The sequence below is a fragment of the Ranitomeya imitator genome, chromosome 4 (genome assembly GCF_032444005.1).
Source record: "Ranitomeya imitator isolate aRanImi1 chromosome 4, aRanImi1.pri, whole genome shotgun sequence".
Taxonomy (NCBI): domain Eukaryota; kingdom Metazoa; phylum Chordata; class Amphibia; order Anura; family Dendrobatidae; genus Ranitomeya; species Ranitomeya imitator.
In genome coordinates this window covers 724,566,793-724,594,477 of record NC_091285.1, presented here as the reverse complement: position 1 = coordinate 724,594,477, position 27,685 = coordinate 724,566,793, and the positions used below count along the sequence as shown (strand labels likewise).

Sequence of the window (27,685 nt, the reverse complement as noted above, 5' to 3'; positions counted from 1 at the left end):
CCACTGTCTATTCAGAAAGTTACTAGTCATGTTAGATGCAATTCTTTCCCATCTATCTAACATCCAAAAGGAACAAGGGCAGTTAAATGGTTTTAGACAGAACTGATTATTTTGAACAGAACCAGAAAAAAAAGTTTTCTTGAATTTATCAATTGTTTTGCAAGAGAACTATTCTATGTTTCAATACATTTTCCATCGGTACTGCGATGGGGTCAAACTTTGCACCTCCATATGCAAATAGTTCAAAAAAGAATTTATGCACGCTAATGTGTTATTTCAAAACCACTGTATATTTTGTGCGATGTTACCTAAACAATATTTTTTGCCTGTGGCGGTGTGACACTCACACCCTTTGGGGTTTTTGGGAAGTACTGATACAGTTCCGTATGGAACGACAGCACTTTATGGGCACAATAGTTTAAAAGACAATCGCAGCGGTCTCATTACTGATCATTGTATTAATCTGATAGAAACAGTTAGTGGCCATTTCAGCAAATACGTAGAATTGTGAAACATCTGACAGTTTCAGAGAACGGACCGGAGAAGATGAGTCTAACAATCAAAACTTGTGTTTACCCAGAAAAATGAACAAGACAAGAACGAGGGAAGGACAACTCAATAGCTTGGATAAAGAACAGAAGAGAATAGCATTCGTTCACGAATATCACTTTCAATCTCATGATTCAAGGGGTTGTAAAGAAACATAGAAATGTGTGGTCACATCAGTGAATTTCAGCTTCCTCCTAAAATTTATATAGGTGGTTTGAAAATATCACGGATAAATTGGTACAGGTGGACACAAATATTTTTTTCTAATCTAAAAATGGTCACGTTCCTATGTTTTGCATTGTAGCCATTAGAATAATGGGGTCACAGATTGTTCATTAGAAACCGGATTAACAACAAGAGGGGAGGAGGTTTTGAATTGCATTGTTTAGGAAAACATATATCTCCAAAGAAATCCAAGCTTCAGAGAATGGTAGCTCTGCAGAAACTGGCTAACAATACAAGTAGACATGAACAGAAATTGTAGGTGTTTAATAAAGGCCACCTGGACAGACTGAAGATATGGATGAAGTCTTTTTACATAAGATGTCTCTGTTCTCAAAAAGTACGATATATTGATCATGGGAGATTTTATCTCTCCAGATAGTTGTTGGGAATCTCTGTCAGGCAAAAGTAAAAGAAAGAAGTACAGAAAATTCTTATCTTCTGTCGCTGACAACTTTATCTTTCAAAACGTAGAAGAAAGAACACAAGGATCTGCAATCTTGGACTTATTTCTTACCAACAGGGAGGAAATGGGTTGGGCCTTGTTTGGGTGCGGGAACGCGGCATTCCTAAATGTCTAGACCAGGAGGCTTCGCAGCAACCCTCCTGTCAACCTCCCCTCCTCCCGCTGCAGCTAAATATCTGCAGGGAAGTGCCTACAAGGAAAATCTTCCTCTCCACTCTCCTTGGCCATATTGATGGAAAAATAAAAAAAAGTTATGGCTCTGGGAAGGAGGGGAGTGAAAAATAAAAACACAAAACTGAGAAAGCTACGGGGGTTAAGGGGTTAATGTCTATGGATGTAGATGAGGACAGAGAAGCCCCCGGATGTGGATGTGGGGGGCACATACTTTTCTGCTGAATTCATGTCTGTGAAATCTAGGATTTTATTTCTTCTGTAGCTGGAAGGATCTAGAATTCTGTACAGAGAATTGAGTTCTCACCTGATTGGCCGAGTGCAATGTCCGCTTCCCTCATCTTGACCAATCGCAGCCTAAAATAGTAAAATAGTCATATAGTAATAGTGCAAACATAAAACCACTGAAAGGACTGATACCATAAACTATACTGACATGTGATCAGACCTTAGACCACACCCCCGGTGATGATATCACGCCCCTTATACTCCAGCCCCACCCCCTCATCTATCACTGCTGACAACCTGACTGTATACATGTGAGAGGTTACCAGCCCTGCCCCCAGTGATGACATCACTGATATAATGATGAGACCACACCCCTTATACTCCAGCCCCACCCCTCATCTATCACTGCTGACAACCTGCCTGTATACATGTGAGAGGATATCAGCCCCGCCCCCGCGGATGACATCACCTCCCTGCCGCCGCCCACCTCCCTTTGCCCCGCCCTCATGTTGCAGAGCTCCCAGGAGCACTTACAAGGTGACGATGTCGGCGTTGGCAGCCTCGATGGCGATGGAGAGGACGTCCTTCCCGTCACTGTCCAGAGCATTGATGTCTGCGCCGCGCTTGAGGAAGAGACAGGCCAGCCTGTGAGGAGCCAGAGATGAGCAGAGACAGGCCAGCCTGTGAGGAGCCAGAGATGAGCAGAGACAGGCCAGCCTGTGAGGAGCCAGAGATGAGCAGAGGCAGGCCAGCCTGGGAGGAGCCAGAGATGAGCAGAGGCAGGCCAGCCTGTGAGGAGCCAGAGATGAGCAGAGACAGGCCAGCCTGTGAGGAGCCAGAGATGAGCAGAGACAGGCCAGCCTGTGAGGAGCCAGAGATGAGCAGAGGCAGGCCAGCCTGTGAGGAGCCAGAGATGAGCAGAGGCAGGTCAGCCTGTGAGGAGCCAGAGATGAGCAGAGACAGGCCAGCCTGTGAGGAGCCAGAGATGAGCAGAGGCAGGCCAGCCTGTGAGGAGCCAGAGATGAGCAGAGGCAGGCCAGCCTGTGAGGAGCCAGAGATGAGCAGAGGCAGGCCAGCCCGTGAGAAGCCAGAGATGAGCAGAGGCAGGCCAGCCTGTGAAGAGCCAGAGATGAGCAGAGACAGGCCAGCCTGTGAGGAGCCAGAGATGAGCAGAGACAGGCCAGCCTGTGAGGAGCCAGAGATGAGCAGAGACAGGCCAGCCTGTGAAGAGCCAGATATGAGCAGAGGCAGGCCAGCCAGAGATGAGCAGAGACAGGCCAGCCTGTGAGGAGCCAGAGATGAGCAGAGACAGGCCAGCCTGTGAGGAGCCAGAGATGAGCAGAGGCAGGCCAGCCTGTGAGGAGCCAGAGATGAGCAGAGGCAGGCCAGCCTGTGAGGAGCCAGAGATGAGCAGAGGCAGGCCAGCCTGTGAGGAGCCAGAGATGAGCAGAGACAGGCCAGCCTGTGAGGAGCCAGAGATGAGCAGAGGCAGGCCAGTCTGGGAGGAGCCAGAGATGAGCAGAGACAGGCCAGCCTGTGAGGAGCCAGAGATGAGCAGAGGCAGGCCAGCCTGTGAGGAGCCAGAGATGAGCAGAGACAGGCCAGCCTGTGAAGAGCCAGATATGAGCAGAGGCAGGCCAGCCAGAGATGAGCAGAGACAGGCCAGCCTGTGAGGAGCCAGAGATGAGCAGAGACAGGCCAGCCTGTGAGGAGCCAGAGATGAGCAGAGGCAGGCCAGCCTGTGAGGAGCCAGAGATGAGCAGAGGCAGGCCAGCCCGTGAGAAGCCAGAGATGAGCAGAGGCAGGCCAGCCTGTGAGGAGCCAGAGATGAGCAGAGGCAGGCCAGCCTGTGAGGAGCCAGAGATGAGCAGAGACAGGCCAGCCTGTGAGGAGCCAGAGATGAGCAGAGGCAGGCCAGCCTGTGAGGAGCCAGAGATGAGCAGAGGCAGGCCAGCCTGGGAGGAGCCAGAGATGAGCAGAGACAGGCCAGCCTGTGAGGAGCCAGAGATGAGCAGAGACAGGCCAGCCTGTGAGGAGCCAGAGATGAGCAGAGGCAGGCCAGCCTGTGAGGAGCCAGAGATGAGCAGAGGCAGGCCAGCCTGTGAGGAGCCAGAGATGAGCAGAGGCAGGCCAGCCTGTGAGGAGCCAGAGATGAGCAGAGACAGGCCAGCCTGTGAGGAGCCAGAGATGAGCAGAGGCAGGCCAGCCTGGGAGGAGCCAGAGATGAGCAGAGACAGGCCAGCCTGTGAGGAGCCAGAGATGAGCAGAGGCAGGCCAGCCTGTGAGGAGCCAGAGATGAGCAGAGACAGGCCAGCCTGTGAAGAGCCAGATATGAGCAGAGGCAGGCCAGCCAGAGATGAGCAGAGACAGGCCAGTGTTATGTTTGCTAATGACAGGTGTTATGAAGGCAATCCAGAAACACAGTGTGCTTAGCGATCAGAGCGCACACAGTGATCTGACAAATACCCAAAAATACAAGAACGAGCTCTGAGACGTGGAAACTCTGTAGACTGCACACCTGATCCTATCCTAAACACAACTAAAAGCGGCTGTGGATTGCGCCTAACAACTACCTAGGCAACTCGGCACAGCCTAAGAAACAAGCTAGCCTGAAGATAGAAAAATAGGCCTGACTTGCCCCAGAGAAATTCCCCAAAGGAAAAGGCAGCCCCCCACACACAATGACCGTGAGTAAGATGAAAAGACAAAACGTAGGGATGAAATAGATTCAGCAAAGCGGGGCCCGATATTCTAGGACAGAGCGAGGACAGTAAAGCGAACTTTGCAGTCTACAAAAAACCCTAAAGCAAAACCACGCAAAGGGGGCAAAAAAAACCCACCATGCCGAACTAACGGCACGGCGGTACACCCTATGCGTCTCAGAGCTTCCAGCAAAACAAAAGACAAGCTGGACAGAAAAAAAGCAACAAAAAAGCAAAAAGCACTTAGCTATACAGAGCAGCAGGTCACAGGAACAATCAGGAGAAGCTCAGATCCAACACTGAAACATTGACAAGGAGCAAGGATAGCAGCATCAGGCGGAGTTAAGTAATGAAGCAGTTAACGAGCTCACCAGAACACCTGAGGGAGGAAGCTCAGAAGCTGCAGTACCACTTGTGACCACAGGAGTGAATTCAGCCACAGAATTCACAACAGTACCCCCCCCTTGAGGAGGGGTCACCGAACCCTCACCAGAGCCCCCTGGCCGACCAGGATGAGCCGCATGAAAGGCACGAACAAGATCGGAAGCATGAACATCAGAGGCAAAAACCCAGGAATTATCTTCCTGAGCATAACCCTTCCATTTAACCAGATACTGGAGTTTCCGTCTAGAAACACGAGAATCCAAAATCTTCTCCACAATATACTCCAATTCCCCCTCCACCAAAACCGGGGCAGGAGGCTCAACAGATGGAACCATAGGTGCCACGTATCTCCGCAACAACGACCTATGGAATACATTATGTATGGAAAAGGAGTCTGGGAGGGTCAAACGAAAAGACACAGGATTGAGAACCTCAGAAATCCTATACGGACCAATAAAACGAGGTTTAAATTTAGGAGAGGAAACCTTCATAGGAATATGACGAGAAGATAACCAAACCAGATCCCCAACACGAAGTCGGGGACCCACACGGCGTCTGCGATTAGCGAAAAGTTGAGCTTTCTCCTGGGACAAGATCAAATTGTCCACTACCTGAGTCCAGATCTGCTGCAACCTATCCACCACAGAATCCACACCAGGACAGTCCGAAGACTCAACCTGTCCTGAAGAGAAACGAGGATGGAACCCAGAATTGCAAAAAAAATGGAGAAACCAAGGTAGCCGAGCTGGCCCGATTATTAAGGGCGAACTCAGCCAACGGCAAAAAGGACACCCAATCATCCTGGTCTGCAGAAACAAAACATCTCAGATATGTTTCCAAGGTCTGATTGGTTCGTTCGGTCTGGCCATTAGTCTGAGGATGGAAAGCCGAGGAAAAGGATAGGTCAATGCCCATCCTACCACAAAAGGCTTGCCAAAACCTTGAAACAAACTGGGAACCTCTGTCAGAAACGATATTCTCTGGAATGCCATGCAACCGAACCACATGCTGAAAGAACAAAGGTACCAAATCAGAGGAGGAAGGCAATTTAGCCAAGGGCACCAGATGGACCATTTTAGAAAAGCGATCACAGACCACCCAAATGACTGACATCTTTTGAGAAACGGGAAGGTCAGAAATGAAATCCATCGAAATATGTGTCCAAGGCCTCTTTGGGACCGGCAAGGGCAAAAGCAACCCACTGGCACGAGAACAGCAGGGCTTAGCCCTAGCACAAATCCCACAGGACTGCACAAAAGTACGTACATCCCGTGACAGAGATGGCCACCAGAAGGATCTAGCCACTAACTCTCTGGTACCAAAGATTCCAGGATGACCAGCCAACACCGAACAATGAAGTTCAGAGATAAGTTTATTAGTCCACCTATCAGGGACGAACAGTTTCTCTGCTGGACAACGATCAGGTTTATTCGCCTGAAATTTTTGCAGCACCCGCCGCAAATCAGGGGAGATGGCAGACACAATGACTCCTTCCTTGAGGATACCCGCTGGCTCAGATAAACCCGGAGAGTCGGGCACAAAACTCCTAGACAGAGCATCCGCCTTCACATTTTTAGAGCCCGGAAGGTACGAAATCACAAAGTCGAAGCGGGCAAAAAATAACGACCAACGGGCCTGTCTAGGATTCAAGCGCTTGGCAGACTCGAGATAAGTCAAGTTCTTATGATCAGTCAATACCACCACGCGATGCTTAGCTCCTTCAAGCCAATGACGCCACTCCTTGAATGCCCACTTCATGGCCAGCAACTCTCGATTGCCCACATCATAATTACACTCAGCGGGCGAAAACTTCCTGGAAAAGAAAGCACATGGTTTCATCACTGAGCAATCAGAACCTCTCTGTGACAAAACCGCCCCTGCTCCAATCTCAGAAGCATCAACCTCGACCTGGAACGGAAGAGAAACATCTGGCTGACACAACACAGGGGCAGAACAAAAACGACGCTTCAACTCCTGAAAAGCTTCCACAGCAGCAGAAGACCAATTAACCAAATCAGCACCCTTCTTGGTCAAATCGGTCAATGGTTTGGCAATGCTAGAAAAATTACAGATGAAGCGACGATAAAAATTAGCAAAGCCCAGGAACTTTTGCAGACTTTTCAGAGATGTCGGCTGAGTCCAATCCTGGATGGCTTGGACCTTAACTGGATCCATCTCGATAGTAGAAGGGGTAAAGATGAACCCCAAAAATGAAACTTTCTGCACACCGAAGAGACACTTTGATCCCTTCACAAACAAAGAGTTAGCACGCAGGACCTGAAAAACCATTCTGACCTGCTTCACATGAGACTCCCAATCATCTGAGAAGATCAAAATGTCATCCAAGTAAACAATCAGGAATTTATCCAGATACTCACGGAAGATGTCATGCATAAAAGACTGAAACACAGATGGAGCATTGGCAAGTCCGAACGGCATCACTAGATACTCAAAATGACCCTCGGGCGTATTGAATGCAGTTTTCCATTCATCTCCTTGCCTGATTCTCACCAGATTATACGCACCACGAAGATCTATCTTAGTGAACCAACTAGCCCCCTTAATCCGAGCAAACAAGTCAGATAACAATGGCAAGGGATACTGAAATTTAACAGTGATCTTATTAAGAAGGCGGTAATCAATACACGGTCTCAGCGAACCATCCTTCTTGGCTACAAAGAAGAACCCTGCTCCCAGTGGTGATGACGATGGGCGAATATGTCCCTTCTCCAGGGATTCCTTCACATAACTGCGCATAGCGGCGTGTTCGGGCACGGATAAATTAAATAATCGACCTTTAGGGAATTTACTACCAGGAATCAAATTGATAGCACAATCACAATCCCTATGCGGAGGTAGAGCATCGGACTTGGGCTCTTCAAATACATCCTGATAATCAGACAAGAACTCTGGGACCTCAGAAGGGGTGGATGACGAAATCGACAAAAATGGAACATCACCATGTACCCCCTGACAACCCCAGCTGGATACCGACATGGAATTCCAATCCAATACTGGATTATGGGTTTGTAGCCATGGCAACCCCAACACGACCACATCATGCAGATTATGCAACACCAGAAAGCGAATAACTTCCTGATGTGCAGGAGCCATGCACATGGTCAGCTGGGCCCAGTATTGAGGTTTATTCTTGGCCAAAGGTGTAGCATCAATTCCTCTCAATGGAATAGGACACCGCAAAGGCTCCAAGAAAAACCCACAACGTTTAGCATAATCCAAATCCATCAGATTCAGGGCAGCGCCCGAATCCACAAACGCCATGACAGAAAACGACGACAAAGAGCATATCAAGGTAATGGACAGAAGGAATTTGGACTGTACAGTACCAATGACGGCAGACCTAGCGGACCGCTTAGTGCGCTTAGGACAATCAGAAATAGCATGAGTGGAATCACCACAGTAGAAACACAGACCATTCAGACGTCTGTATTCCTGCCGTTCAACTCTAGTCATAGTCCTATCGCACTGCATAGGCTCAGGTTTAACCTCAGGCAGTACCGCCAAATGGTGCACAGATTTACGCTCGCGCAAGCGTCGACCGATCTGAATGGCCAAAGACAAAGACTCATTCAGACCAGCAGGCATAGGAAATCCCACCATGACATCCTTAAGAGCCTCAGAGAGACCCTTTCTGAACAAAGCTGCCAGCGCAGATTCATTCCACTGAGTGAGTACTGACCATTTCCTAAATTTCTGACAATATACTTCTATATCATCCTGACCCTGGCACAAAGCCAGCAAATTTTTCTCAGCCTGATCCACTGAATTAGGCTCATCGTACAGCAATCCGAGCGCCAGGAAAAACGCATCGACACTACTCAATGCAGGGTCTCCTGGCGCAAGAGAAAATGCCCAGTCTTGAGGGTCACCGCGCAAAAAAGAAATAATAATCAAAACCTGTTGAATAGGATTACCAGAAGAATGAGGTTTCAAGGCCAGAAATAGCTTACAATTATTTTTGAAACTTAGAAACTTAGTTCTATCTCCAAAAAACAAATCAGGAATAGGAATTCTTGGTTCTAACATAGATTTCTGATCAATAGTATCTTGAATTTTTTGTACATTTATAACGAGATTATCCATTGAAGAGCACAGACCCTGAATATCCATGTCCACACCTGTGTCCAGAATCACCCAAATGTCTAGGGGGAAAAAAAAAAGTGAACACAGAGCAGAAAAAAAAAAAAAAAAAATGATGTCAGAACTTTTTCTTTCCCTCTATTGAGAATCATTAGTTTGGGCTCCTTGTACTGTTATGTTTGTTAATGACAGGTGTTATGAAGGCAATCCAGAAACACAGTGTGCTTAGCGATCAGAGCGCACACAGTGATCTGACAAATACCCAAAAATACAAGAACGAGCTCTGAGACGTGGAAACTCTGTAGACTGCACACCTGATCCTATCCTAAACACAACTAAAAGCGGCTGTGGATTGCGCCTAACAACTACCTAGGCAACTCGGTACAGCCTAAGAAACAAGCTAGCCTGAACATAGAAAAATAGGCCTGACTTGCCCCAGAGAAATTCCCCAAAGGAAAAGGCAGCCCCCCACACACAATGACCGTGAGTAAGATGAAAAGACAAAACGTAGGGATGAAATAGATTCAGCAAAGCGGGGCCCGATATTCTAGGACAGAGTGAGGACAGTAAAGCGAACTTTGCAGTCTACATAAAACCCTAAAGCAAAACCACGCAAAGGGGGCAAAAAAAACCCACCGTGCCGAACTAACGGCACGGTGGTACACCCTTTGCATCTCAGAGCTTCCAGCAAAACAAAAGACAAGCTGGACAGAAAAAAAAGCAACAAAAAAGCAAAAAGCACTTAGCTATACAGAGCAGCAGGTCACAGGAACAATCAGGAGAAGCTCAGATCCAACACTGAAACATTGACAAGGAGCAAGGATAGCAGCATCAGGCGGAGTTAAGTAATGAAGCAGTTAACGAGCTCACCAGAACACCTGAGGGAGGAAGCTCAGAAGCTGCAGTACCACTTGTGACCACAGGAGTGAATTCAGCCACAGAATTCACAACAGGCCAGCCTGTGAGGAGCCAGAGATGAGCAGAGACAGGCCAGCCTGTGAGGAGCCAGAGATGAGCAGAGGCAGGCCAGCCTGTGAGAAGCCAGAGATTAGCAGAGGCAGGCCAGCCTGTGAGGAGCCAGAGATGAGCAGAGGCAGGCCAGCCTGTGAGGAGCCAGAGATGAGCAGAGGCAGGCCAGCCTGGGAGGAGCCAGAGATGAGCAGAGGCAGGCCAGCCTGGGAGGAGCCAGAGATGAGCAGAGACAGGCCAGCCTGTGAGGAGCCAGAGATGAGCAGAGGCAGGCCAGCCAGAGATGAGCAGAGACAGGCCAGCCTGTGAGGAGCCAGAGATGAGCAGAGACAGGCCAGCCTGTGAGGAGCCAGAGATGAGCAGAGGCAGGCCAGCCTGTGAGGAGCCAGAGATGAGCAGAGGCAGGCCAGCCTGTGAGGAGCCAAAGATGAGCAGAGGCAGGCCAGCCTGTGAGGAGCCAGAGATGAGCAGAGACAGGCCAGCCTGTGAGGAGCCAGAGATGAGCAGAGGCAGGCCAGCCTGTGAGGAGCCAGAGATGAGCAGAGGCAGGCCAGCCTGTGAGGAGCCAGAGATGAGCAGAGGCAGGCCAGCCTGTGAGGAGCCAGAGATGAGCAGAGGCAGGCCAGCCTGTGAGGAGCCAGAGATGAGCAGAGGCAGGCCAGCCTGTGAGGAGCCAGAGATGAGCAGAGGCAGGCCAGCCTGTGAAGAGCCAGATATGAGCAGAGGCAAGCCAGCCAGAGATGAGCAGAGACAGGCCAGCCTGTGAGGAGCCAGAGATGAGCAGAGGCAGGCCAGCCTGTGAGGAGCCAGAGATGAGCAGAGGCAGGCCAGCCCGTGAGAAGCCAGAGATGAGCAGAGGCAGGCCAGCCTGTGAAGAGCCAGAGATGAGCAGAGGCAGGCCAGCCCGTGAGAAGCCAGAGATGAGCAGAGACAGGCCAGCCTGTGAGGAGCCAGAGATGAGCAGAGGCAGGCCAGCCTGGGAGGAGCCAGAGATGAGCAGAGACAGGCCAGCCTGTGAGGAGCCAGAGATGAGCAGAGGCAGGCCAGCCAGAGATGAGCAGAGACAGGCCAGCCTGTGAGGAGCCAGAGATGAGCAGAGACAGGCCAGCCTGTGAGGAGCCAGAGATGAGCAGAGGCAGGCCAGCCTGTGAGGAGCCAGAGATGAGCAGAGGCAGGCCAGCCTGTGAGGAGCCAGAGATGAGCAGAGGCAGGCCAGCCTGTGAGGAGCCAGAGATGAGCAGAGGCAGGCCAGCCTGTGAGGAGCCAGAGATGAGCAGAGGCAGGCCAGCCTGTGAGGAGCCAGAGATGAGCAGAGGCAGGCCAGCCTGTGAGGAGCCAGAGATGAGCAGAGGCAGGCCAGCCTGTGAGGAGCCAGAGATGAGCAGAGACAGGCCAGCCTGTGAGGAGCCAGAGATGAGCAGAGGCAGGCCAGCCTGTGAGGAGCCAGAGATGAGCAGAGGCAGGCCAGCCTGGGAGGAGCCAGAGATGAGCAGAGACAGGCCAGCCTGTGAAGAGTCAGATATGAGCAGAGGCAGGCCAGCCTGTGAGGAGCCAGAGATGAGCAGAGACAGGCCAGCCTGTGAGGAGCCAGAGATGAGCAGAGACAGGCCAGCCTGTGAGGAGCCAGAGATGAGCAGAGGCAGGCCAGCCTGTGAGGAGCCAGAGATGAGCAGAGACAGGCCAGCCTGGGAGGAGCCAGAGATGAGCAGAGGCAGGCCAGCCTGTGAGGAGCCAGAGATGAGCAGAGGCAGGCCAGCCTGTGAAGAGCCAGAGATGAGCAGAGGCAGGCCAGCCCGTGAGAAGCCAGAGATGAGCAGAGACAGGCCAGCCTGTGAGGAGCCAGAGATGAGCAGAGACAGGCCAGCCTGTGAAGAGCCAGATATGAGCAGAGGCAGGCCAGCCTGTGAGGAGCCAGAGATGAGCAGAGACAGGCCAGCCTGTGAGGAGCCAGAGATGAGCAGAGGCAGGCCAGCCTGGGAGGAGCCAGAGATGAGTGGGGGAAGCTGGGAGCACTCGTGGCCTCGGCAGGCCCACTTACCCTGTGTAACCTTGGACGGTGGCATGATGGAGGGCTCCTCGGCCTTCTCTGTCCACCTGGTTAACACTTGCCCCATTCTGGAGAAGGAACTCACAGGCGACCAGAGAATCCTGGAGGAGAGAAGCAGAAGAGTGAGCAGGCGGCCGGCGGCAGCACACGCGGGCGGGCAGAGGCTGCCTTACCGAGAGCACGGCCTGTATCAGGGGCGTGCGGCCATCTTCTTCACTGTGCACCCAGTTCACATCCGCACCGTGGGCCAGGGCGTCCGCCATGGTGGGCAGATAGCGGTGCTCTGCTGCTCGGTATAAGAGGGCCCCCGGATGGAGGGTGGCCACATCAGCCGCTCCTGCCTTGGCCCCTGTGAAGACAGGAAATAATCTCACAGATATGGAGGAGGCCTAGACGGCAGCGAGACGGGCGCAGTCAGCAGTGTGGCGGCACGGAAGAAAAGCTGCTCTCTCCATCTCTTGACTCTTTTCCTTTCTGCACATTTTTATGTTGATTTTTAATGAACAAAACAATACATTCAGTGGATATAAAAAGTCTACACGCCCCTGGTAAAATGTCAGCTTATTGACATGTAAAATTATCCTACCAAGAAGACTCATTTTACATCTTTTTCCACCCTTTATTGTCGCCCAGAATTTCTACAAATCCTCTCAGACATAAACTGAAAGATTTTTAAGAGGGAAAATAAAAATAATAAAAACTAAAATAATGTGGTTGCATAACTACGAGTATGACTTAGGATAAAAACCAAACTAGAATCTCAATTTGAAAATATGTCTTCAGGTGTCGCCCCTCTTCAGTGCAATGCATGAGATCTAATGTAGCTGTTTGAGAGTCTTGTGACTGGGGTCTCGGGGTTCACGTTTCTCCTTGTGGAGAGCGACATGCACGGGTAATGAGGCCGACCTTCATGCAGCCAAATCAGATCTCATGCTTTACACTGATGAGGGGCAACATCCCAAAATATGTGTCTGCAAATTAAGATTCTGGTTTGGCTTTATATGTCATATGCCAAGGCTCGTTAATGAGTAGACACTGGCTGTTAGGGTTGCTACTTCCTATAATTGGCACTAGAGGTCAAGTCCTCCTCCCCTCTGAAGAAGCTATTTGCATACCTACAACTGGATACCCCTCAAACACTGATGACAACACAATAGGAAAATTGCTCCAGGAGACTGTCAAGAGGCCGAAAGCAACATTAAAGGAGCTGCAGGAATATGTACTTAGTCCTGGTTGTGTCCTTCATTTGACAACAATCCCCAATATTTTTCGTATGTTAGAGGAGGGGGTCAAGACAGAAGCCTTTTCATACACAAAAAAAAACACCCAAGTGTGGCTACAGTATGTGTTGCCAAAATCTCCATCCAGTCTAACAGAAGCCTGTGGGAACGTGTTATGTTTGATGAGATGAAGAGGGAACTTTTTGGCCATAATTCCAAAAGGTTTGTTTGAAGCAAAGACAACACTGTGCATCAACAGAAGATTACCATCCCAACAATGAAGCATGGTGGGGGCAGCATTGTACTTTGGGACTGTCTAATTTAACAGATGTGGAGCTACTGCAAGGAGGAACGTATTAGTGTAAGGCTGTGCAGATTTATGCAACGGCATAATTTTAGTTTTCAACAAGAACAACATAAAATTACCTCAAGAAGATACAAGAGTGACCTGAATGAGATAAAACTAGTGAAGAACAGAGTGATCTGTAAGCTCTCACCAGTAGGGTCGTCTTATTTTGCTTTAATTATTGTATTGTTAACATTGTTACTTATGACTGTTGTGTTTGAAACTGTTAAACTGTAAAGCGCTGCGGAATATGCTGGCGCTATATAAATAAAGATTATTATTATTATTATTATTAAGACAGAAACCAAGAGGAGATGAGCCAAACATGAAAGGACCTGGAGCTAATATAGTAAAAGGAAGGCATAGAGACCTCAAGGAAATTGCACAATAAAATAGAGAAAAAGAGTGAGACCTGAAGGATATAAAGAAAGGTCCTGGAGGAGATGAAGGAAAAGTGACAAGAGAAAGATGAATCCTGCAAGAAACAAATGTCCCGGAGGAGAAGGGACAAGAGAAAGATGGAATCCTGTAGGAAACAAGTGTCCCGGAGGAGATGGAGAAGGGACAAGAGAAAGATGGAATCCTGTAGGAAACAAGTGTCCCGGAGGAGATGGAGGAGAAGGGACAAGAGAAAGATGGAATACTGTAGGAAACAAATGTCATAGACGAGAAGCAACAAGAGAAAGATGGAATCCTGTAGGAAACAAGTGTCCCGGAGGAGATGGAGAAGGGACAAGAAAAAGATGGAGTCCTGTAGGAAACAAATGTCATAGACGTGAAGCAACAAGAGAAAAATGGAATCCTGTAGGAAACAAGTGTCCCGGAGGAGATGGAGGAGAAGGGACAAGAGAAAGATGGAGTCCTGTAGGAAACAAATGTCATAGACGAGAAGCAACAAGAGAAAGATGGAATCCTGTAGGAAACAAGTGTCCCGGAGGAGATGGAGGAGAATGGACAAGAGAAAGATAGAGTCCTGTAGGAAACAAATGTCATAGACGAGAAGCAACAAGAGAAAGATGGAATCCTGTAGGAAACAAGTGTCCCGGAGGAGATGGAGGAGAATGGACAAGAGAAAAATGGAGTCCTGTAGGAAACAAATGTCATAGACGAGAAGCAACAAGAGAAAGATGGAATCCTGTAGGAAACAAGTGTCCCGGAGGAGATGGAGAAGGGACAAGAGAAAGATGGAATCCTGTAGGAAACAAGTGTCCCGGAGGAGATGGAGGAGAAGGGACAAGAGAAAGATGGAATCCTGTAGGAAACAAATGTCATAGACGAGAAGCAACAAGAGAAAGATGGAATCTGTTATGGCTGGCAATCAGGCAACACAGCGTGCAGTAATCAGCGCACATACAGAGATCTGGCAATTACCAAAAACAATAGGACGAGCTCTGAGACGTGGAATCTCTGTAGACTGCAGTACCTGATCTATCCTCACACAACTATAAGCAGCAGTGGATTGCGCCTAACAACTACCTATGCAACTCGACACTGCCTGAGGAGCTGACTAGCCTGAAGATAGAAATACAAGCCTGACTTACCTCAGAGAAATACCCCAAAGGAATAGGCAGCCCCCCACATATAATGACTGTTAGCAAGATGAAAAGACAAACGTAGGAATGAAATAGATTCAGCAAAGTGAGGCCCGATATTCTAGACAGAGCGAGGATAGCAAAGAGAACTATGCAGTCTACAAAAAACCCTAAAACGAAAACCACGCAAAGGGGCAAAAAGACCCACCGTGCCGAACTAACAGCACGGCGGTGCACCCCTCTGCTTCTCAGAGCTTCCAGCAAAAGACAATAGCAAGCTGGACAGAAAAAAACAGAAAACAAACTAGAAGCACTTATCTAGCAGAGCAGCAGGCCCAAGGAAAGATGCAGTAGCTCAGATCCAACACTGGAACATTGACAAGGAGCAAGGAAGACAGACTCAGGTGGAGCTAAATAGCAAGGCAGCCAACGAGCTCACCAAAACACCTGAGGGAGGAAGCCCAGAGACTGCAATACCACTTGTGACCACAGAAGTGAACTCAGCCACAGAATTCACAACAGTACCCCCCCCCTTGAGGAGGGGTCACCGAACCCTCACCAGAACCCCCAGGCCGACCAGGATGAGCCACATGAAAGGCACGAACAAGATCTGGGGCATGGACATCAGAGGCAAAAACCCAGGAATTATCTTCCTGAGCATAACCCTTCCATTTGACCAGATACTGGAGTTTCCGTCTAGAGACACGAGAATCCAAAATCTTCTCCACAATATACTCCAATTCCCCCTCCACCAAAACAGGGGCAGGAGGCTCCACAGATGGAACCATAGGTGCCACGTATCTCCTCAACAACGACCTATGGAATACATTATGTATGGAAAAGGAGTCTGGGAGGGTCAGACGAAAAGACACCGGATTGAGAATCTCAGAAATCCTATACGGACCAATAAAACGAGGTTTAAATTTAGGAGAGGAAACCTTCATAGGAATATGACGAGAAGATAACCAAACCAAATCCCCAACACGAAGTCGGGGTCCCACACGGCGTCTGCGATTAGCGAAAAGCTGAGCCTTCTCCTGGGACAAGGTCAAATTGTCCACTACCTGAGTCCAGATCTGCTGCAACCTGTCCACCACAGAATCCACACCAGGACAGTCCGAAGACTCAACCTGTCCTGAAGAGAAACGAGGATGGAACCCAGAATTGCAGAATAATGGAGAGACCAAGGTAGCCGAGCTGGCCCGATTATTAAGGGCGAACTCAGCCAACGGCAAAAATGACACCCAATCATCCTGGTCAGCGGAAACAAAACATCTCAGATATGTTTCCAAGGTCTGATTGGTTCGTTCGGTCTGGCCATTAGTCTGAGGATGGAAGGCCGAGGAGAAAGATAGGTCAATGCCCATCCTACCACAAAAGGCTCGCCAGAACCTCGAGACAAACTGGGAACCTCTGTCAGAAACAATATTCTCGGGAATGCCATGTAAACGAACCACATGCTGGAAGAACAAAGGCACCAAATCAGAGGAGGAAGGCAATTTAACCAAGGGCACCAGATGGACCATTTTAGAAAAGCGATCACAGACCACCCAAATGACCGACATTTTTTGAGAAACGGGAAGGTCAGAAATGAAATCCATCGAAATATGTGTCCAAGGCCTCTTCGGGACCGGCAAGGGCAAAAGCAACCCACTGGCACGTGAACAGCAGGGCTTAGCCCTAGCACAAATTCCACAGGACTGCACAAAAGCACGCACATCCCGTGACAGAGATGGCCACCAGAAGGATCTAGCAACCAACTCCCTGGTACCAAAGATTCCTGGATGACCGGCCAGCACCGAACAATGAAGTTCAGAGATAACTTTACTAGTCCACCTATCAGGGACGAACAGTTTCTCGGCCGGACAACGATCAGGTTTATTAGCCTGAAATTTCTGCAACACTCTCCGCAAATCAGGGGAGATGGCAGACACAATGACTCCTTCCTTGAGGATACTCGCCGGCTCAGATAACCCCGGAGAGTCGGGCACAAAACTCCTAGACAGAGCATCCGCCTTCACATTTTTAGAGCCCGGAAGGTACGAAATCACAAAATCAAAACGAGCAAAAAATAACGACCAACGGGCCTGTCTAGGATTCAAGCGCTTGGCAGACTCGAGATAAGTCAAGTTCTTATGATCAGTCAATACCACCACGCGATGCTTAGCACCCTCAAGCCAATGACGCCACTCCTCGAATGCCCACTTCATGGCCAGCAACTCTCGGTTGCCCACATCATAATTATGCTCAGCAGCAGAAAACTTCCTGGAAAAGAAAGCACATGGTTTGAACACTGAGCAACCAGAACCTCTCTGTGACAAAACCGCCCCTGCACCAATCTCAGAAGCATCAACCTCGACCTGGAACGGAAGAGAAACATCAGGTTGACACAACACAGGGGCACAGCAAAAACGACGCTTCAACTCCTGAAAAGCTTCCACGGCAGCAGAAGACCAATTAACCAAATCAGCACCCTTCTTGGTCAAATCGGTCAATGGTCTGGCAATGCTAGAAAAATTACAGATGAAGCGACGATAAAAATTAGCAAAGCCCAGGAATTTCTGCAGACTTTTTAGAGATGTCGGCTGAGTCCAATCCTGGATGGCCTGAACCTTAACCGGATCCATCTCGATAGTAGAAGGGGAAAAGATGAACCCCAAAAATGAAACTTTCTGCACACCGAAGAGACACTTTGATCCCTTCACGAACAAGGAATTAGCACGCAGTACCTGGAAAACCATTCTGACTTGCTTCACATGAGACTCCCAATCATCTGAGAAGATCAAAATGTCATCCAAGTAAACAATCAAGAATTTATCCAGATACTCACGGAAAACGTCATGCATAAAAGACTGAAAAACAGATGGAGCATTGGCAAGTCCGAACGGCATCACCAGATACTCAAAATGACCCTCGGGCGTATTAAATGCCGTTTTCCATTCATCTCCCTGCCTAATTCTAACCAAATTATACGCACCACGAAGATCAATCTTAGTAAACCAACTAGCCCCCTTAATCCGAGCAAACAAGTCAGAAATCAATGGCAAGGGATACTGAAACTTAACAGTGATCTTATTAAGAAGGCGGTAATCAATACACGGTCTTAGCGAACCATCCTTCTTGGCTACAAAAAAGAACCCTGCTCCCAATGGTGACGACGATGGGCGAATATGTCCCTTCTCCAGGGACTCCTTCACATAACTGCGCATAGCGGTGTGTTCAGGTACGGACAAATTAAATAAACGACCCTTAGGGAATTTACTACCAGGAATCAAATCGATAGCACAATCACAATTCCTATGCGGAGGTAGGGCATCAGACTTGGACTCTTCAAATACATCCTGAAAGTCCGACAAGAACTCTGGGATGTCAGAAGGAATGGATGACGAAATAGACAAAAATGGAACATCACCATGTACTCCCTGACAACCCCAGCTGGTTACCGACATAGAGTTCCAATCCAATACTGGATTATGGGTTTGTAGCCATGGCAACCCCAACACGACCACATCATGCAAATTATGCAGTACCAGAAAGCGAATAACTTCCTGATGTGCAGGAGCCATGCACATGGTCAGCTGGGCCCAGTACTGAGGCTTATTCTTGGCCAAAGGTGTAGCATCAATTCCTCTCAACGGAATAGGACACCGCAAAGGCTCCAAGAAAAATCCACAACGTTTAGCATAATCCAAATCCATCAGATTCAGGGCAGCGCCTGAATCCACAAACGCCATGACAGAATACGATGACAAAGAGCACATTAAGGTAATGGACAAAAGGAATTTGGACTGTACAGTACCAATAACGGCAGAGCTATCGAACCGCCTAGTGCGTTTAGGACAATTAGAAATAGCATGAGTAGAATCACCACAATAGAAACACAGTCTGTTCAGACGTCTGTGTTCTTGCCGTTCTACTTTAGTCATAGTCCTGTCGCACTGCATAGGCTCAGGTTTACTCTCAGGCAGTACCGCCAGATGGTGCACAGATTTACGCTCGCGCAAGCGACGACCGATCTGAATGGCCAAGGACATAGACTCATTCAAACCAGCAGGCATAGGAAATCCCACCATTACATCCTTAAGAGCTTCAGAGAGACCCTTTCTGAACAAAGCCACTAGTGCAGATTCATTCCACAGAGTGAGTACTGACCATTTCCTAAATTTCTGACAATATACTTCTACATCATCCTGACCCTGGCATAAAGCCAGCAGATTTTTCTCAGCCTGATCCACTGAATTAGGCTCATCGTAAAGCAATCCGAGCGCCAGGAAAAATGCATCAACATTACTCAATGCAGAATCTCCTGGTGCAAGAGAAAACGCCCAGTCCTGTGGGTCGCCGCGCAAAAAAGAAATAATAATCAAAACCTGTTGAATAGGATTACCAGAAGAATGAGGTTTCAAGGCCAAAAATAGCTTACAATTATTTCTGAAGCTCAGGAACTTAGTTCTGTCACCAAAAAACAAATCAGGAATCGGAATTCTTGGTTCTAGCATCGATTTCTGATCAATAGTATCTTGAATCTTTTGTACATTTACAACGAGATTATCCATTGAGGAGCACAGAGCCTGAATATCCATGTCCACAGCTGTGTCCTGAAGCACTCTAATGTCTAGGGGAAAAAAAAGACTGAAGACAGAGCTAAGAAAAAAAAAATGATGTCAGGATTTCTTTTTTCCCTCTATTGGGAATCATTGGTGTGGCTCCTTGTACTGTTATGGCTGGCAATCAGGCAACACAGCGTGCAGTAATCAGCGCACATACAGAGATCTGGCAATTACCAAAAACAATAGGACGAGCTCTGAGACGTGGAATCTCTGTAGACTGCAGTACCTGATCTATCCTCACACAACTATAAGCAGCAGTGGATTGCGCCTAACAACTACCTATGCAACTCGGCACTGCCTGAGGAGCTGACTAGCCTGAAGATAGAAATACAAGCCTGACTTACCTCAGAGAAATACCCCAAAGGAATAGGCAGCCCCCCACATATAATGACTGTTAGCAAGATGAAAAGACAAACGTAGGAATGAAATAGATTCAGCAAAGTGAGGCCCGACATTCTAGACAGAGCGAGGATAGCAAAGAGAACTATGCAGTCTACAAAAACCCTAAAACGAAAACCACGCAAAGGGGCAAAAAGACCCACCGTGCCGAACTAACAGCACGGCGGTGCACCCCTCTGCTTCTCAGAGCTTCCAGCAAAAGACAATAGCAAGCTGGACAGAAAAAAACAGAAAACAAACTAGAAGCACTTATCTAGCAGAGCAGCAGGCCCAAGGAAAGATGCAGTAGCTCAGATCCAACACTGGAACATTGACAAGGAGCAAGGAAGACAGACTCAGGTGGAGCTAAATAGCAAGGCAGCCAACGAGCTCACCAAAACACCTGAGGGAGGAAGTCCAGAGACTGCAATACCACTTGTGACCACAGAAGTGAACTCAGCCACAGAATTCACAACAGGAATCCTGTAGGAAACAAGTGTCCCGGAGGAGATGGAGAAGGGACAAGAGAAAGATGGAATCCTGTAGGAAACAAATGTCATAGACGAGAAGCAACAAGAGAAAGATGGAATCCTGTAGGAAACAAGTGTCCCGGAGGAGATGGAGGAGAAGGGACAAGAGAAAGATGGAGTCCTGTAGGAAACAAATGTCATAGACGAGAAGCAACAAGAGAAAGATGGAATCCTGTAGGAAACAAGTGTCCCGGAGGAGATGGAGAAGGGACAAGAGAAAGATGGAATCCTGTAGGAAACAAGTGTCCCGGAGGAGATGGAGGAGAAGGGTCAAGAGAAAGATGGAATCCTGTAGGAAACAAATGTCATAGACGAGAAGCAACAAGAGAAAGATGGAATCCTGTAGGAAACAAGTGTCCCGGAGGAGATGGAGAAGGGACAAGAAAAAGATGGAGTCCTGTAGGAAACAAATGTCATAGACGAGAAGCAACAAGAGAAAGATGGAATCCTGTAGGAAACAAGTGTCCCGGAGGAGATGGAGGAGAATGGACAAGAGAAAGATGGAGTCCTGTAGGAAACAAATGTCATAGACGAGAAGCAACAAGAGAAAGATGGAATCCTGTAGGAAACAAGTGTCCCGGAGGAGATGGAGAAGGGACAAGAGAAAGATGGAATCCTGTAGGAAACAAATGTCATAGACGAGAAGCAACAAGAGAAAGATGGAATCCTGTAGGAAACAAGTGTCCCGGAGGAGATGGAGGAGAAGGGACAAGAGAAAGATGGAATCCTGTAGGAAACAAATGTCATAGACGAGAAGCAACAAGAGAAAGATGGAATCCTGTAGGAAACAAGTGTCCCAGAGGAGAGGGGACAAGAGAAAGATGGAGTCCTGTAGGAAACAAATGTCATAGATGAGAAGCAACAAGAGAAAGATGGAATCCTGTAGGAAACAACTGTCCCAGAGGAGATACGACAACAGAAAGATGGAGTCCTGTAGGAAACAAATGTCTTGCAGGAGATGGAGGAGAAGGGACAAGAAAAAGATGGAGTCCTGTAGGAAACAAATGTCATAGACAAGAAGCAACAAGAGAAAGATGGAATCCTGTAGGAAACAACTGTCCCAGAGGAGATACGACAACAGAAAGATGGAGTCCTGTAGGAAACAAATGTCTTGGAGGAGATGGAGGAGAAGGGACAAGAGAAAGATGAATCCTGCAAGAAACAAATGTCCCGGAGAAGAAGGGACAAGAGAAAGATGGAGTCCTGTAGGAAACAAATGTCATAGACGAGAAGCGACAATAGAAAAATGGGAGTCGTGTAAGAATCAACTATTCTGGAGGAGATGCGACAATAGAAAGATGGAGTCCTGTGGGAAACAAATGTCCCGGAGGAGATGGAGGAGAAGGGACAAGAGAAAGATGGAATCCTGTAGGAAACAACTGTCCCGGAGGAGATGCGACAACAGAAAGATGGAGTCCTGTAGGAAACAAATGTCATAGACGAGAAGCGACAATAGAAAAATGGGAGACGTGTAAGAATCAACTATTCTGGAGGAGATGCGACAATTGAAAGATGGAGTCCTGTGGGAAACAAATGTCCCGGAGGAGATGGAGGAGAAGGGACAAGAGAAAGATGGAATCCTGTAGAAAACAACTGTCCCGGAGGAGATGCGACAACAGAAAGATGGAGTCCTGTAGGAAACAAATGTCATAGACGAGAAGCGACAATAGAAAGATGGGAGTCCTGTAAGAATCAACTGTTCCGGAGGAGAAGCGACAATAGAAAGATGGAGTCCTGTAGGAAACAAATGTCCTGGTAAAGAAGGAGGAGACCTGAAGGAGATGGAGGAGACGCGACAAGAGAAAGATGGAGTCCTGTAAGAATCAACTGTTCCAGAGGAGATGCGACAAGAGAAAAATGGAGTCTTGTAGGGTAACAAATGTCCCGGAGTAGATGGAGGCGAAGCGACAAGAGAAAGATGGAGTCCACTAGGAAACAAAGTACAATTTAGGAATCCTCCAACCTGTTCCTCTGATGCATTATGATTTAAAAAAAATAAAATTTCTCTAATGAAAGGAAAAGGTGGAAAACTTGCTGCCTGATCAGGAAGCAGAGGAAACTCATTACCTCAGATGGTAATGCTCATGGAATTGTAGACCGTTTCATGGACTGAGCGTATGGCCCCTAAATGCAAAGATTTTGCAAAGGCTTCAGCCACTTCTTTGACTAAAAGCTAAGTCCCCCAAGCAATATTGCAGCGACAGCAATTTCTGTCTTCAGCCATCTGCAGACCAAACTTACCCACGGGTGGAGGCGGTGCTGTGCCTGGTTTAGGTCTTATTTGGGGTTTAGGCTTTAGTCTGGTTATGGCTCTTTTCCCATCAGGCCCAGCCTCTGTGTTGCCCTTCCTGGCAGTAATATCTAGAAAGCTGTTGTCCCTCTGTCTTCCAGGGCTGTTTGTGGGCCACTTCTTGACTCCAGTTGCTGACCTGGTCTCCAACATTCTAGTTTCTGGGGTGCTGAGAGGTCGGCCCGGTGGTTTGTCATGGGAAGTGGAGCTGCGGAGCAGAGTCTGAGGAAGCTTGGTGATAAATTTCTTCTCCACATACTTTGCTCTGATCCAGATTTCTTTCTCACTGCTATGTGAAGAAAGTGCCCAAGGTTAGGAGAGTAATCAAGGAATCAACATTTTGATAACTTTACAACCAGCGGTCAAAGTAAAATTGTTACCAAAGGTCATGGAGTTAGCTTTATCACTGGAACAGTGGTGGCATCTCATGGACATGTCTCCGGCATGACCACCTCATCTAGTGGAGAAGGAAATTGGAGAACATAGAGCAGCCCAGAAGAAGAAGAAACTCCCTCTCCTGTGTCACCAGACGGAATTTATACATGTAGTGTTTCCCATGTAATGTTCATACAGAAAAGGAGCCAAGATATTGTGACCTTCAAGAAGTCACCGCCCGTCTGACACGACCACAGTGAAAATTCTCCTCGGGTCTGACCGGGTGCAATCTGTGTTTTGGGGACCCTGGTTGAACAGTTTTTTTATGGACCAATTTTACGTGACCCGTTCTAGTGTCTTTGTTTTTTGTGCTTTTTGCCTCTTTGTACTTTTATGCTTTGATTTTTATGTCATTTCTGCAGTAATTTAAAGGGATTTGTCATTCGAAATTACCCATTGTTTAAATCAGGTTTTTGTAATCAATGAATTGAGAAAACGTTACCAAAACCCTTTAATATCACAACATTTATGAAAGGTAAAACAATCTGGCAATTTTCTGCATCTCCCTGGCAATGAGCAAACTAAGAGCCCATGCTTTGTACTGAGCATGTGCAAAGCATGTGTCATTGTGGAGTGAGTAGGAGGAGGTGAGCTGTGATATCACCTATTGTGAATGGTGGATCCTGTGTTATCTACTGTATATAGAGATGTTATCAGTCATTAAACAGGAGGAGGTGAGCCGTGACATCACCTATTGTGAATGGTGGATCCTGTGTGATCTACTGTATATAGAGGTGTTATCAGTCATTGAACAGGAGGAGGAGGTGAGCTGTGACATCTCTTATTGTGAATGGTGGATCCTGTGTTATCTACTGTATATAGATGTGTTGTCAGCCATTATATAGGAGGAGGAGGAGGTGAGCTGTGACATCACCTATTGTGAATGGTGGATACTGTGTTATCTACTGTATATAGAGATGTTATCAGTCATTGTACAGGAGGAGGAGGTGAGTTGTGACATCACCTATTGTGAATGGTGGATCCTGTGTTATCTGTTATGATCAGGTGACCTTGGAGCAGCATGAAAACTTCACTGGAGTATGTGTTAACTATACTGACCGCAAATCCTGATCTTAACAGCGCAATTAGAAGTAGCCGTGGGGTGTACCTAACAAAACCTAGACACCTCGACACAGCCGGAGGACTAAATACCCCTATAGATGGAAATAGGAATTCTACCTTGCCTCAGAGCAGAACCCCAAAGGATAGGCAGCCCCCACAAATATTGACTGTGAGTAGTAGGGGAAAAGACACACGCAGGCAGAAAACAGGATTTAGCAAAAGAGGCCACACTAGCTAAAATAGGAAAGGATAGGACAGGATACTAAGCGGTCAGTATTAAAATCCTTCCAAAAATATCCACAGCAGAAAATACAAAAACTCCACCATCTAACTAAAGATGTGGAGCGTATATCTGCAACTCCAAAGAATCCAACAAGACTGAGAAAACACTGACACAGTCTAAGCTGGACAAGAGATAACAAATGAATAGCACAGAATATAAGCACACTGCATGTGTGCCACAGCAAAAGAAACAGACACTTATCTTTGCTGAATGGGCAGCTAAGCAGGAGAAGCCAAAGATCCAACACTTCAGAAGAAACATTGACAACTGGCAAGGACTAATGAATCCTGCACACCTAAATATCCCAGTCAGAACTGCAATCAGCAGATACACCTGCCAGGACTGCGACTCAGAGACAACTGCATTCCCACCTACAACCACTGGAGGGAACCCAAAAGCAGAATTCATAACAGTTATCTACTGTATATAGAGGTGTTTTCAGTCATTGTACAGGAGGGGGAGGTGAGCTGTGACATCACCTATTGTGAATGGTGGATACTGTGTTATCTACTGTATATAGAGATGTTATCAGTCATTGTACAGGAGGAGGATGTGAGCTGTGACATCACCTATTGTGAATGGTGGATCCTGTGTTATCTACTGTATATAGAGATGTTATCAGTCATTGTACAGGAGAAGGAGGTGAGCTGTGACATCACCTATTGTGAATGGTGGATCCTGTATTATCTACTGTATATAGAGATGTTATCAGTCATTGTACAGGAGGAGGAGGTGAGCTGTGACATCACCTATTGTGAATGGTGGATCCTGTGTTATCTACTGTATATAGAGGTGTTATCAGTCATTGTACAGGAGGAGGAGGTGAGCTGTGACATCACCTATTGTGAATGGTGGATCCTGTGTTATCTACTGTATATAGAGATGTTATCAGTCATTGTACAGGAGGAGGAGGTGAGCTGTGACATCACCTATTGTGAATGGTGGATCCTGTGTTATCTACTGTATAGAGGTGCTATCAGTCATTATACAGGAGGAGGAGGTGAGCTGTGACATCACCTATTGTGAATGGTGGATCCTGTGTTATCTACTGTATAGAGGTGCTATCAGTCATTATACAGGAGGAGGAGGTGAGCTGTGACATCACCTATTGTGAATCGTGGATCCTGTGTTATCAGCTGTATATAGAGGTGTAATCAGTCATTATACAGGAGGAGGAGGAGGAGGTGAGCTGTGACATCACCTATTGTGAATGGTGGATCCTGTGTTATCTACTGTATAGAGGTGCTATCAGTCATTATACAGGAGGAGGAGGTGAGCTGTGACATCACCTATTGTGAATCGTGGATCCTGTGTTATCAGCTGTATATAGAGGTGTAATCAGTCATTATACAGGAGGAGGAGGTGAGCTGTGACATCACCTATTGTGAATGGTGGATCCTGTGTTATCTACTGTATATAGAGGTGTTATCAGTCATTGTACAGGAGGAGGTGAGCTGTGACATCACCTATTGTGAATGGTGGATCCTGTGTTATCTACTGTATATAGAGATGTTATCAGTCATTGTACAGGATGAGGAGGTGAGCTGTGACATCACCTATTGTGAATGGTGGATCCTGTGTTATCTACTGTATAGAGGTGCTATCAGTCATTATACAGGAGGAGGAGGTGAGCTGTGACATCACCTATTGTGAATGGTGGATCCTGTGTTATCTACTGTATAGAGGTGTTATCAGTCATTGTACAGGAGGAGGAGGTGAGCTGTGACATCACCTATTGTGAATGGTGGATCCTGTGTTATCTACTGTATAGAGGTGTTATCAGTCATTGTACAGGAGGAGGAGGTGAGCTGTGACATCACCTATTGTGAATGGTGGATCCTGTTGTCAAGGTGAAAATATATATCTTTATACACTTTTGTACTTTTATATATTCTTATGCTGTGAAACAATAAGTTTTTCCTTCATGCTTGCTAATGCATATGTAATTGTATTTAAGATGGCTGCCAGTATTCACCTTTGCCTTAGTTTTTGTTCTTGCCAAGAATCTACTTTCGTTTCTGAAGCTAAAGTATCGTTTCTGGAGAAATGGAAACTTAAAGTGACGTGGAGGAAGGAGGATCCATCATATGACGTCAGACCAACCAGAAGGACTGAATACTAGATACATTGCTTAAACCCTGCCTAACCCCGCCCTCTGCACACCTTCCCCCAATAGGTCATATAATGTTGTGTATCAGGAAATAAAGTTCAGTTGCTGTGACGTTCCCACTACGTGTGGAAGTACGAGCATGCAATGAGTTTGAACCAGCATTTTGTCTGACTCATCCTTCACTCCGGTACCAATGCTCTTAATCTGATTTGGAATGACTGGTGGATGAAGGGTATTGTCGTGACGACCCCGACAATTTGGCGCCCAACGTGGGGCGTGGCCCGCGATCCGAGACCCCCTGGACCCATGCCTGGATATCCGTGGACGACACCCGTAGTGGCTGACCTCGAGGACTGATCACCCTCTAAACACGGTAAGTGGAGATCACATACTATGTATGTTACATAGTTACATAGTTATTAAGGTTGAAGGAAGACTATAAGTCCATCTAGTTCAGCCCATAGCCTAACCTAACATGCCCTAACATGTTGATCCAGAGGAAGGCAAAAAAAAACCATGTGCAAAGAGTAAGCTCCACATTGGGGAAAAAAAATTCCTTCCCGACTCCACATACGGCAATCAGACTAGTTCCCTGGATCAACGCCCTATCAAGGAATCTAGTGTATATACCCTGTAACATTATACTTTTCCAGAAAGGTATCCAGTCCCCTCTTAAATTTAAGTAATGAATCACTCATTACAACATCATACGGCAGAGAGTTCCATAGTCTCACTGCTCTCACAGTAAAGAATCCGCGTCTGTTATTATGTTTAAACCTTTTTTCCTCCAACCGCAGAGGATGCCCCCTTGTCCCTGTTTCAGGTCTATGATTAAAAAGATCATCAGAAAGGTCTTTGTACTGTCCCCTCATATATTTATACATTAAAATAAGATCACCCCTTAGTCTTCGTTTTTCCAAACTAAATAGCCCCAAGTGTAATAACCTATCTTGGTATTGCAGACCCCCCAGTCCTCTAATAACCTTGGTCGCTCTTCTCTGCACCCGCTCCAGTTCAGCTATGTCTTTCTTATACACCGGAGACCAGAAC

The 27,685-nt window shown here is 47.3% G+C and overlaps 1 protein-coding gene across 2 annotated transcripts in view; it reads right to left on the bottom strand.

The window, feature by feature from the left end:
- The window catches only part of ACAP1 (ArfGAP with coiled-coil, ankyrin repeat and PH domains 1), a 268,373-nt gene that overhangs the window by 39,123 nt on the left and 201,565 nt on the right, over positions 1–27,685 (bottom strand). The window contains exons 17-21 of one of the 2 annotated variants that reach the window (XM_069767645.1): positions 22,697–23,034; positions 12,013–12,188; positions 11,831–11,940; positions 2,171–2,281; positions 1,716–1,765 (exon numbers count right to left, since the gene is read on the bottom strand). In XM_069767645.1, the coding sequence (XP_069623746.1) occupies positions 1,716–1,765; positions 2,171–2,281; positions 11,831–11,940; positions 12,013–12,188; positions 22,697–23,034 (785 nt within the window). The remainder of the gene's footprint in view (positions 1–1,715; positions 1,766–2,170; positions 2,282–11,830; positions 11,941–12,012; positions 12,189–22,696; positions 23,035–27,685) is intronic. The other variant, XM_069767646.1, reaches the window with a different exon arrangement.